The sequence below is a fragment of the Gigantopelta aegis genome, chromosome 8 (assembly GCF_016097555.1).
Source record: "Gigantopelta aegis isolate Gae_Host chromosome 8, Gae_host_genome, whole genome shotgun sequence".
In the NCBI taxonomy this organism is placed as follows: domain Eukaryota; kingdom Metazoa; phylum Mollusca; class Gastropoda; order Neomphalida; family Peltospiridae; genus Gigantopelta; species Gigantopelta aegis.
In genome coordinates, this window is record NC_054706.1 from 3,642,658 (window position 1) to 3,656,074 (window position 13,417).

At 35.7% G+C, this 13,417-nt stretch overlaps 1 protein-coding gene across 3 annotated transcripts in view; it reads right to left on the reverse strand.

The window, feature by feature from the left end:
• LOC121378331 (centrosomal protein of 131 kDa-like) overlaps positions 1 to 13,417 on the reverse strand; it is a 52,662-nt gene that overhangs the window by 32,928 nt on the left and 6,317 nt on the right. For all 3 annotated transcript variants that reach the window (XM_041506450.1, XM_041506449.1, XM_041506448.1), the window contains exons 5-7: positions 10,613 to 10,739; positions 9,362 to 10,108; positions 8,590 to 8,820 (exon numbers count right to left, since the gene is read on the reverse strand). In XM_041506450.1, the coding sequence (XP_041362384.1) occupies positions 8,590 to 8,820; positions 9,362 to 10,108; positions 10,613 to 10,739 (1,105 nt within the window). The remainder of the gene's footprint in view (positions 1 to 8,589; positions 8,821 to 9,361; positions 10,109 to 10,612; positions 10,740 to 13,417) is intronic.

A 13,417-nucleotide genomic window follows, 5' to 3' on the forward strand; every position in this document is an offset into this window, starting at 1 on the left:
TTTTTAAAAATATCCATCCCATCTTCCTACAAAAATGTTTTTTGTAAATAATTTGACGTAAGAAGAAAAGTAAAAGTGTTTTGAAGATAATAAAAAAAAAAACCCAGTTGTGTGCAATTTAGAAAATAATCTGCTCAGAAATAAATAACTAGTAGTGAATTCCATAGTATGAAAAAAGGATGGACTATAGATAGTACTAAACCAAATAACTTCTGGCTGTGTCAAAGTTCGAGGTGCACCCAACTTTTGATACAGAAGTGAACACCACAAGTCCTGTGATTGGTTATAAATGTGAGTGTGTTTGTTGTAAAAAAAATTTGTGCGGAACTAGGGTAGTCATAGATGCTACCTGTTATCTCAGGAATGAGCAGCTTGACCCCCATTTTTTTCTGATTCACTTTAAATGTGAGGGGTGGTAGTATTTATATCCGTGGTGTTTATGTCGATTGATACGCTGCAGGTAGGAGTTTTAGCCACATATGTTACTATTGTCGTCTATGGGATTTGATTTGGTAGTATACACCCTATAGTAATTGCCCAGTTAACATGTGGTGGGTTGCCATCTATTAAAACAGAACCTACTACATTGCTGGACAACACATCTACTGATACGGAACATACCAATCACCAATAAAACACAATTTTATTTAAACCAATTGCAGCAGATTAACCAGGAATAACACAATACAATATAACTGTGTTACTGACAGTCAATCTCAGATGTATCACATCTCTGTGTGTTATTACAGACATAACTACTCTAGCAGTGTATTAAATCTCATATCACATATCTATATGTTATTACAAACATAACTACTCTAGCAGTGTATTAAATCTCATATCACATCTGTGTGTTATTACAGACATAACTACTCTAGCAGCGTGTTAAATCTCATATCACATCTGTGTGTTATTACAGACGTAACTACTCTAGCAGTGTGTTAAATCTCATATCACATCTGTGTGTGTTATTACAGACTTAACTACTCTAGCAGTGTATTAAATCTCACATCACATCTCTGTATGTTATTACAGACTTAATTACTCTAGCAGTGTATTAAATCTCACATCACATCTCTGTATGTTATTACAGACATAACTACTCTAGCAGTGTGTTAAATCAAACATCACATCTCTATATGTTATTAACTACTCTAGCAGTGTGTTAAATTCCACATCACATCTCTGTATGTTATTACAGACATAACAACTCTAGCAGTGTGGTAAATCTCACATCACATCTCTGTATGTTATTAACTACCGTATTTGACCGGAAATAAGACCATGTCTTTGAATAAGCCCCCCTCCGTTTTGATAGCATTTAAGAAATTAGGCCCTGATTCGTAAATAAGCCCACCCCCAACTTCGTCACCTTATAAATAACACGAAATTGCAAGTTTGCTCAAAGTTCATTTAAAAGGTCATACCTCCTGCAGATAATTAAACACAAATGTAACACAATATTTTACCACCAGTGAGATTTAGCAGTCTGACAATAACAGTGTGTAACATTGTTTTCAATTTCATGCCTGCAGTATTTCTTTGAAGTATCCAAGCCCAAGTATGAACTAATGTCTATTTTTACCACCACACCAGGTCCGCAGTTAATGCTAATTAAGTAAATACCATATTCTGATTGGCTAAGAACAATGACCTTAGATTGACAATTTTTTGTAGTGTAAGCTAGCTGCCTGTGTCAGAAACGTGTGTATACACTATTGAGTTTGTTGTTAATTGATGTTGTTTTAAGTCTTCTCAGCATTAAATTTTGGATGTAAATAAACCTCACTGGTAAGTAATTGTAACATAGAAGGTGTGTTTCTGATAATTAGATACTAGTAAAAAACCCACAATTTAATTAATAAACAATTATTATTTATTAATAACAAATGGAACACTAATTAATAGATATGCTACTGAACGTTTTTTGTTTTCTTCCTAGTTCATTTAATTATTATTATTTATTTTAATTATTATCTTCTTTTTTTTCTCAACAAAACTGGCCCCTTGTCTGGGAATAAGCCCACCCCATGCTAAGCTCACAATGAGTTGTCTTGGCCCCCTGGGCTTATTTCCGGTCAAATACGGTACTCTAGCAGTGTGTTAAATCCCACATCACATCTCTGTAGGTTATTACAGACATAACTACTCTAGCAGTGTTAAATCCCACATCACACCTCTGTAGGTTATTACAGACATAACTACTCTAGCAGTGTGTTAAATCCCACATCACATCTCTGTATGTTATTAAAGACATAACTACTCTAGCAGTGTGCTAAATCTAACATCACATCTCTGTATTTTATTACAGACATAACTATTCTAGCAGTGTATTAAATCTCAGATCACATCTCTCAGAGTTCGACGCCCGACGCCCGTGGCTAGTGGTTTTTAAGTTCGGGCTAGTGAGAAACGCAAAACCACTAGCCCCTGCGGGCTAGTGGTTTCCCCCCTCCTCTCGTCATCGCTCGATCGTGGGGTGTTTTTTTTTCTTTCTTTTTCTCTCGGCTGAAATTTCGTTTAATAAATTTGATTGTGACGTTTGTCATCGAATAATATCAACAACGCAATCAGTATATAATAATAATCCACTTGAGCTAGGTCTGCAAACTGCAGTAACATGCTATCTCTACATCATCACAGTTACAGCATGCATTGTTTACCTTTCCCTTTCAAGTTTCTGGCACAGGAAATAAAGTCTAATGACATGCGTGTTTTGATTGGTTAGACACGTCACGTGGTAGTTAATCTCGCACGTATGTTTTAGGCTAAGAACTTGGAAATCACCAATCGCGACGACAGGTTAATCTCAATCAAGTAAACCCCAGCCATGCTTTGAATTTCAGTGTTTGTTTTATTTACCTATTGTTTTCTAATTTAACACTTAGCTGACATGTGGTTATCGGCAATCAGGAAAACAATTTACTTTAATGGTAACCGCACATGCACATATAGGGTCCATTACATTGTGAAAATTAAGACCTTATTTATCAACATTTTGTATATACTACATTTTTGCACTGACCCAGCGATATTATTTTTTAATGCTCGTTTTCTTAAAATGGGAATTTTGTATATACAACATTCTTGCACTCACCCAGCGACTTGACAAAAGACAAAACGTACGACACGACAAAAAACTGAAAGTTACAACATGATTTAAGTGTTTGTTTTATTTTACTGTTATACTCGTAAATGTGTAATGTTACAAAAATTAGATAAAAATCCAGTTATAATTGATCAGGAATTTGGGCTAGTGCTTTATCTTGGTGGGCTAGTGGTTTTCACAAACCCACTAGCCCTGTGGCTAGCGACTTTTCAAAATATTTGTCATACTCTGCATCTCTGTATGTTATTACAGACTTAACTACTCTAGCAGTGTATTAAATCTCATATCACATCTCTGTATGTTATTACAGACTTAACTACTCTAGCAGTGTATTAAATCTCATATCACATCTCTGTATGTTATTACAGACATAACTACTCTAGCAGTGTGTTAAATCACACATCACTTCTCTGTATGTTATTATACAGACATAACAACTCTAGCAGTGTGTTAAATCTCATATCACATCTCTGTATGTTATTACAGACGTAACTACTCTAGCAGTGTGTTAAATTCCACATCACATCTTTCAGTGTTTCCCCTAGGGGCCGGAAGGACCCCACACTGACCCCGTGAATTTCTTTACCGGAACCGTAACAATTGGGGACGAGTTCACTTCCATGATTAAATAAAATGCAAATGCTAGTAGTCATAAATATACTAGTATTCCACAAATATGTACATTGTTAGAGCCCGGTGGCCAGTGAGGGGAAAACAAATAAACCATCATGATGATGATCGAATGAAAAATTTCTTTTTTTAAATCAACCAACATCGATCATATGTTAAAAGGAAAACGGATCTACAAGTCAATACTTTTGATTTCCTTTCACATGCAACAGTTCACTAATGAATATATGGTCACCAGTAATCTATGCCCCATCCCTGAAATGAATATACTTACAGATGTAATTTTATTAAAGTCCAATTTAACAAAATGTTGCAGTCATTTTGATGCAATTTTCCTTTAACTACAGTCTACTAAGTGACTGGTACCCAAACAGTTGTTACTCTAACACAGTGCAGACTTAACAAAATAAATGGTGACCAGTCTCATCAGATCATGTTTGTTTTTTAAAGGTTGCACATAACCATATTGTTTTATGAACTTCCAAATGTGTTTTTTGTTTGGTCTGGGTTTTTTTTGTGTTGTTGTTTTTTAAATTATAGTTTAAACATTACATAATTAAATTTGCAAGACTTGAAAGAAATTATTTTTAAGTGCATTATATGATGAATTAACACAAATTTAAAAATGTACCTACATATATAAAACAAATATTTACTTTTTTTAATTTGTTTTACCACTGAGTGATTATATTTTAGCAGGTGAATTTTTTATCATGACCAGTAAAAAAAATTATCCATTGGTCGGTATGGGAAATCTTTTTTTTTTAATTCTAGAACCCCTGATATACATACAGAAGTAGGGCTAATGAATATTCAATCATGGTTAATTAATTTTTAAAATCACCAATACCATGGTTAGTGGAATTTTAATTTTTTTTAGAAGACATGGGTTTTACTTTAAGATAAATAGATCAGTAATATGTATTATCTGTTTGTGCATAGTCTAATACTTTTATACTTCTTTTTCCAATTATTGTTTTGATATTATGCAAATATTTAATAATAATAAACATTATTATTAAAATCTATCTTAAAATATCTCCTTCTATAAGTGTACATGACACCCTCATGTATTCCATAATGCATCTAAAAATAACTGGAAATTTTAAAAAACATTACTGGGGAGCATGCCCCCGAACTCCGCTAGCATTTTCGCACCCTTTGGGGCACAGTTAACATCAAACTATTTTGCCAACCCTCTGAACAAAAATCCTGGGGGAAACACTGATCTTTGTATTTGATTACAGACGTAACAACTCTAGCAGTGTGTTAAATTCCACATCACATCTCTGTATGTTATTACAGACATAACTACTCTAGCAGTGTGTTAAATCACACATGTATCACATCTATGTATGTTATTACAGACATAACTACTCTAGCAGTGTGTTAAATTCCACATCACACCTCTATAGGTTATTACAGACATAACTACTCTAGCAGTGTGTTAAATTGGGTCTGAAATTATGTTATTACACACATAACTACTCTAGCAGTGTGTTAAATTCCACATCACACCTCTATAGGTTATTACAGACATAACTACTCTAGCAGTGTGTTAAATCACACATGTATCACATCTCTGTATGTTATTACAGATAACTACTCTAGCAGTGTGTTAAATCCCAACTCACATCTCTGTATGTTATTACAGACATAACTACTCTAGCAGTGTGTTAAATCCCACATCACATCTCTGTATGTTATTACAGACATAGCTACTCTAGCAGTGTGTTAAATCCCACATCACATCTCTGTATGTTATTACAGACATAGCTACTCTAGCAGTGTGTTAAATCCCACATCACATCTCTGCATGTTATTACAGACATAGCTACTCTAGCAGTGTGTTAAATTTCATATCACATCTCTGTATGTTATTACAGACATAACTACTCTAGCAGTGTGTTAAATCTCATATGACATCTCTGTATGTTATTACAGACATAACTACTCTAGCAGTGTGTTAAATCACACATGTATCACATCTATGTATGTTATTACAGACATAACTACTCTAGCAGTGTGTTAAATCACACATGTATCACATCTCTATATGTTATTACAGACATAACTACTCTAGCAGTGTGTTAAATCACACATGTATCACATCTCTATATGTTATTACAGACATAACTACTCTAGCAGTTAAATTCCACATCACACCTCTGTGTTAAATTCCACATCACACCTCTGTAGGTTATTACAGACATAACTACTCTAGCAGTGTGTTAAATCACACATGTATCACATCTCTGTATGTTATTACAGACATAACTACTCTAGCAGTGTGTTAAATCACACATGTATCACATCTCTATAGGTTATTACAGACATAACTACTCTAGCAGTTTGTTAAATTCCACATCACATCTCTGTATGTTATTACAGACATAGCTACTCTAGCAGTGTGTTAAATCCCACATCACATCTCTGCATGTTATTACAGACATAGCTACTCTAGCAGTGTGTTAAATTTCATATCACATCTCTGTATGTTATTACAGACATAACTACTCTAGCAGTGTGTTAAATCTCATATGACATCTCTGTATGTTATTACAGACATAACTACTCTAGCAGTGTGTTAAATCACACATGTATCACATCTCTGTATGTTATTACAGACATAATTACTCTAGCAGTGTGTTAAATCACACATGTATCACATCTATGTATGTTATTACAGACATAACTACTCTAGCAGTGTGTTAAATCACACATGTATCACATCTCTATAGGTTATTACAGACATAACTACTCTAGCAGTTTGTTAAATTCCACATCACATCTCTGTATGTTATTACAGACATAACTACTCTAGCAGTGTGTTAAATCACACATGTATCACATCTCTGTATGTTATTACAGACATAATTACTCTAGCAGTGTGTTAAATCACACATGTATCACATCTATGTATGTTATTACAGACATAACTACTCTAGCAGTGTGTTAAATCACACATGTATCACATCTCTATATGTTATTACAGACATAACTACTCTAGCAGTTTGTTAAATTCCACATCACACCTCTGTGGGTTATTGCAGACATAACTACTCTAGCAGTGTGTTAAATTCTACATCACACCTCTGTAGGTTATTACAGACATAACTACTCTAGCAGTGTGTTAAATCACACATGTATCACATCTCTGTATGTTATTACAGACATAATTACTCTAGCAGTGTGTTAAATCACACATGTATCACATCTATGTATGTTATTACAGACATAACTACTCTAGCAGTGTGTTAAATCACACATGTATCACATCTCTATAGGTTATTACAGACATATCTACTCTAGCAGTTTGTTAAATTCCACATCACATCTCTGTATGTTATTACAGACATAGCTACTCTAGCAGTGTGTTAAATCCCACATCACATCTCTGCATGTTATTACAGACATAGCTACTCTAGCAGTGTGTTAAATTTCATATCACATCTCTGTATGTTATTACAGACATAACTACTCTAGCAGTGTGTTAAATCTCATATGACATCTCTGTATGTTATTACAGACATAACTACTCTAGCAGTGTGTTAAATCACACATGTATCACATCTCTGTAAGTTATTACAGACATAATTACTCTAGCAGTGTGTTAAATCACACATGTATCACATCTCTATATGTTATTACAGACATAACTACTCTAGCAGTTTGTTAAATTCCACATCACACCTCTGTGGGTTATTGCAGACATAACTACTCTAGCAGTGTGTTAAATTCCACATCACACCTCTGTAGGTTATTACAGACATAACTACTCTAGCAGTGTGTTAAATCACACATGTATCACATCTCTGTATGTTATTACAGACATAATTACTCTAGCAGTGTGTTAAATCTCATATCACATCTCTGTATGTTATTACAGACATAATTACTCTAGCAGTGTGTTAAATCACACATGTATCACATCTATGTATGTTATTACAGACATAACTACTCTAGCAGTGTGTTAAATCACACATGTATCACATCTCTATAGGATATTACAGACATAACTACTCTAGCAGTTTGTTAAATTCCACATCACACCTCTGTGGGTTATTACAGACATAACTACTCTAGCAGTGTGTTAAATTCCACATCACACCTCTGTAGGTTATTACAGACATAACTACTCTAGCAGTGTGTTAAATCACACATGTATCACATCTCTGTATGTTATTACAGACATAATTACTCTAGCAGTGTGTTAAATCACACATGTATGACATCTATGTATGTTATTACAGACATAACTACTCTAGCAGTGTGTTAAATCACACATGTATCACATCTCTATAGGTTATTACAGACATAACTACTCTAGCAGTTTGTTAAATTCCACATTACACCTCTGTGGGTTATTACAGACATGACTACTCTAGCAGTGTGTTAAATTCCACATCACACCTCTGTAGGTTATTACAGACATAACTACTCTAGCAGTGTCTTAAATCACACATGTATCACATCTCTGTATGTTATTACAGACATAACTACTCTAGCAGTGTGTTAAATTCCACATCACACCTCTATAGGTTATTACAGACATAACTACTCTAGCAGTGTGTTAAATTGGGTCTGAAATTCCATGCATTCCCTTATTTCTTTCCATCAGTATAATTATATTGCCTCCAAATTGTAATCAATTTTTGAACATTTGTAAGAGTATTTAAAACAGAGCATATACAGCAATAAGTGCCTAGATTGGATAGAAGCCTTTGGTGAAGGCAGGGATTGTGTCCACGTTCCCTGATGGAAGCATGCCAAAAATGATCCACACCCACACTGTACGTAAACAGTATTTCACGTGAAGCAGTGTGAGAAATAATAGACAGATAGTTCACCTCTGATGTGACTTGTGGCGTATCGAGCCTGTTGCGTGGACTCTCCTCAGGTGTTGCAGTTTCTCGCGACGCGTCCTTCTTAACATCAGACTTGCCTGGTTTCTTACTGCCCATCATCCTCGCCTTGGACGGATTCTTGGTGATCTTACCACTAGCCTGGAGATAGGCCACTTCCTGTTCGGCCTTCTGTTTCACACTCTCCCTTCTCTCCTCCCGTCTCTTGTGAAGGTCCTAGTTAGAAAACAGACACACCTACATTTAAGTTTAATATTTCAGTGAAATTGATCTCATATATTACATAAGTTAAAATTTGATTAATTCTGAATCACTAATATTCAAACTACAAAGAAAACTCACTTGTTAATCAGGATTCACTCTGGACATTGCCAAATTAACTAAATGATTTATGCAAATTGGCAACATCTATATTTCATTGATAAAATTATGTTTAAATTAGATGCTTTTTAATAACCTGCAAAGAAAATCTCTACACATTTTAAAAACAGGCTCAAACTAAATTATTATTATAATGAATGCAACTATTGTACTTCCAAGAACAATTAAATTAGAGTAATGATTTCAGTTTTGAATTATTGTCTATTGTACATTCACAGTCTACTTTGCTGAGGTATGATTAAATTAATTCAATCTTATAAATGAACATAGCACAGTTCGAGCTGCACATAATGACTTTCTACAGTAATTTATACAATCAATAACATGATCACAACACCCCTCCTCCTACCGTTTACTCAAATGTAACTATTCTTACCTGTATTGCTTGTTGTCGAACCCTTTTAGCTCGTTCTTCTCTCATCTGTTTCCTATCGACACTCTGCTCCGCGGTGCCATTCTCCAGCAATGAAAGTCTCTTGTCGTCCTGCTGTTTATCCTCCCGCTCCTGTCTCTTGTGATCAAGCATCCTCTTGAGAGCGGCCTCGCATGCCAGCCTCCGCTTCCGGTGCCGGCGAAACCACAGCTGGATCTTCACTGCCGAGCTATTCAACGTCTTAATGTAATCCTCCGCCACATTCAGGCCGACCTGATTGGACGAGGATTTGGAAATGTCATTCACTTGATGATTAGCTACCTGGTTCGGGGTAGACTTCCTCACCTGGTTCACCGGGGCTTTGGGTTTGATATTTTGATACGAGTTCTCCATTGACGACAGCGAGGGTCTGGACCTTGGCAGCAGGCCCTGGCTCGTCATGTTATTGGCGATGCTGTTTACAAGCGGCGTGCTCCTCGGAGTGGTGTCCGATCGCTGGCTGTTGAGGACGTCGCCGTCATCGTGAGATGAGTTGTTTCGGTTCACGCCAGACAGCTGGTTCTGAAGACTCTGCAGTTTGTTGATGGAGCGAGACAGACTCTCCTCGATGTCCTCCTCGTCGGAACTGCTGCTCACTGTCTCTGGACGGAAGATATTATGAGGTTCGGTACGGTCGGTATCTAACGTGGTATCTAACGTGGTATTACTCCGAGAACTATTTGGAACACCGGTTGATTTTCTACCCTGTGACTGTAATAAAAATAATATCTTTGACATGTGTGAGTGAAATGAGAGATACAGTGAATACTGATGAGAATTTAAACACGGTTTGTTGTCAAAACGTATTCAGCATAACTGGTCAACTTGAGGACAGTCACTAAGGCTACAACATGCCAATATCAATGTATCCCTTTCACCTCAAAACGTTTTCTAGTTCTTGTAACAGAATCATATAACAGTTTTCTAATTGTATCAACGTTGAATTATTGCTTCAGTTTTACCGGGAGAGGCCTGTAATCACTCTCGCTCCATTCCACGCTGACATGGAAGGTTTAGGACAACTGCAAATTGATCAGTGCGTATTAAAAATTAATAGATTTTATTTGAAACTTTATACGATCACTCGCCTAGCATCATTTAACGCGAGTGATCTTCAGTTCACCTTGATTTTACTCTTGACAAAGAACGAGTCAGTATTTCATTGCAAGTCTCAATTACTGAAAATGACATTTACTGTTAGGTATTTTCCCTTACCGACTGCTCCCACAGAAGTTTAGATGCATTTACTGCCGGTTTTTTGTTTTTTATGCTGGAGGCCGACACTGGCCGACTGCGTATCTTTGGCTGGTGCGAACTCTCAAACAAGGCCAAGAAGTCAGTCCTGTAATAAGAAAATCAAAAGAGATTAAAAATAAAATTGAAAGCAGTAAATCACAAAACTAATGTGAGCAAGATATTTATGCAAAAAATGCAAGCAATATTTAATTGCAATAATTACTTGATGGATAATCAATAACACCACCAAGAATAAAATACAAAACAAGAAGACAAACATCTAAAAAAAACACATAAATACACAGTGAGTATCTCATCAGCTATTGGATGTCAGACACTTGATAATTTTGACATATAGCCTTAAACAGGAAACCCACTTTATTTTTTCATTGATAGCAAGGGATCTTTCATATGCACCATCCCACATCCTGTGATATACCAGTCTTGGTGGACTGGCTGTAAGAAGAAATAGCCCAATGGGCCCTCTGATGGGAATCGATCTTAGACAGACTGTGTATCCTCCACCAACAAATAACAAAACATTCTATTACTGGTTAAAATGTCAAAACAAATGCCAACTCATTTGTTTAATTGACTAGAGATAAAATTAACTGATATTTAGTGAAAACTACTCAGTACTTCTGGTTTGCAGTGTGTGATCTTTTAAAGTTGCATTTACAAGATGCATTAATAAAAATATGCATTTAAAAGGGGTTCAAAACATTTCAAAAAAATTACTTGCCACAGGGCAAGTACCAATCAGATATTCACTTGCTCCATATATTTTTTGACTTGCCCATACTTCTTAAGGTAACCAACTGTGTTACTCCTATTTAATTTAATACAGTGCTTAATAGTGTAATAATCTTGAAAGTAATTGGTTTAATTGCACAAATAAAGAATTTTGCCAATAGGTTACAACTTACCTAGGAAGTATTAAATGTATATGTCTGTCCAGTAGTATCAACTGTCTTCTCTATTTGTTGATTTAAATTTTATTTTTAAATAGTGTCCATTTGTTGATTTAAACTTTATTTGTTTGGTAGTGTCCACTTGTTCATCTAAATATAATTATTGTGTCGATGTATGCCTTAGTGACCACTTGTATGGCCGTCGATGTTGTGAGATCCCTTTCCACTCGTGAGCCATTCTTTTATGGCTGGTATTGGTTCAAAAATGTTTAGGGATTTTGGCCCATGTGTCATTATTGTGTGTATATTATTTAACATTTTGTGCCCAAAACACTTCTCTGGCAATGTCTCTCGCAAACAGTTGTGGCTGGGCTCAAAGTAAACATTAGCTATGTTATGTTGTTAAATAGTTCAGGCTTGGTAAACAACAGCCGGGAAGGGGGTGTACATCGATTGCAGCCTTGTATTTTTAACTTATTGAGCATAATTTATTTGTTAAAAACTATTAATAAAGCAGAAAAAAAGAGAATATAGTCATGTATGTTTAGAGGGCATCGCACCATCGCGATTATGACCTAGGGCTAATGAAATATAACTTCACCTTACCCGTTAATTTTACACGAACGTAGATTTACATTTGTAAAGTACGAAAAAACAAACACATTAAGTATATTCTGCTACAAGGTTTATTATATCTAAATTAAAATGTCTTGCAACTTTTATAAGAAAACAGTTCATAATATTTATGCTCTGTTCAAGGTAACTCGGAAATTATAAACTTGCTTTACGCCCCCGTTCATTTGCAGAGCAGATTCCAGAACCACGTTAATGTCTAATTTAATTTGAATATGTCAATTTTAAACTGTATCCCACCTCATTTACCATGTTTGCAAGTATTAAACATTATGATTGCACACACAAGGCATGTATACTTTATTTTTATATGAGAGCTCTTAAAAGCGTATTGGATGTTATTTCTAAGTTTGAAGATCATCGAACCGATTGCTTGTATGAATTCAGTCGAACGTTCAGTGGCAGAAATTACCGATCTTAGTTGATAGTAAAAGGGGAATAACTCTAAAGTTGTTATCAAACTTTTCAACACATTGTTTTCCGTTTTGGTGTGTCAACACATTGTCAAGAGTTCCGATCGTTCCAGCATTTAGGATTAGGGTGAGTTCTCCTTACAGCTATGTAAATGCTCGCATGATCGGAACTCTTTCTAAAGGTTTTACCGAGATTTGTAACAAAATTTTAAAAAGATGTTAGATGTTACATTAGTCACTTGTCATCGGGCATATGCAGTTAACATAATTATTTGCCCGGCATGAAAATTCCACTTGACACGGGCGTCGGGCGATGGGATTTTTGAAAACCTGTTTAAGTGTGTAACTGTTCCAACACAATATTATGACACGTTATTTTCCTGATTTACAGGGTATAACTCTATCACCTCTAAACATGTAAATATTCACAACTTTATTGGACAAACTTGTTCATGGTTATCCATACAATGCAGGTGCATGTTCAGGAAAGGAAAAGAAAGAAATGTTTTATTTAACAACACACTCAATACATTTTATTTACGGTTATATGGTGTCAGACATATGGTTGAGAGAGGAACCCAGCTGTCGCCACTTCATAGGCTACTCTTTTCAATTAGCAGCAAGGGATCTTTTATATGCACAATCCCACACAGGGTAGTACATACCACGGCCTTTGATATATCAGTCGTGCTGCATTGGCTGGAATGAGAAATAGCAAAATGGGCCCATCGACGGGGATCGAACCCAGACCGACCGCTCATCGAGCGAGCGCTTTACCACTAAGCTATGTCCTGCCCTCATTCAGGAAAGGGTGTCCAGAGTATGGC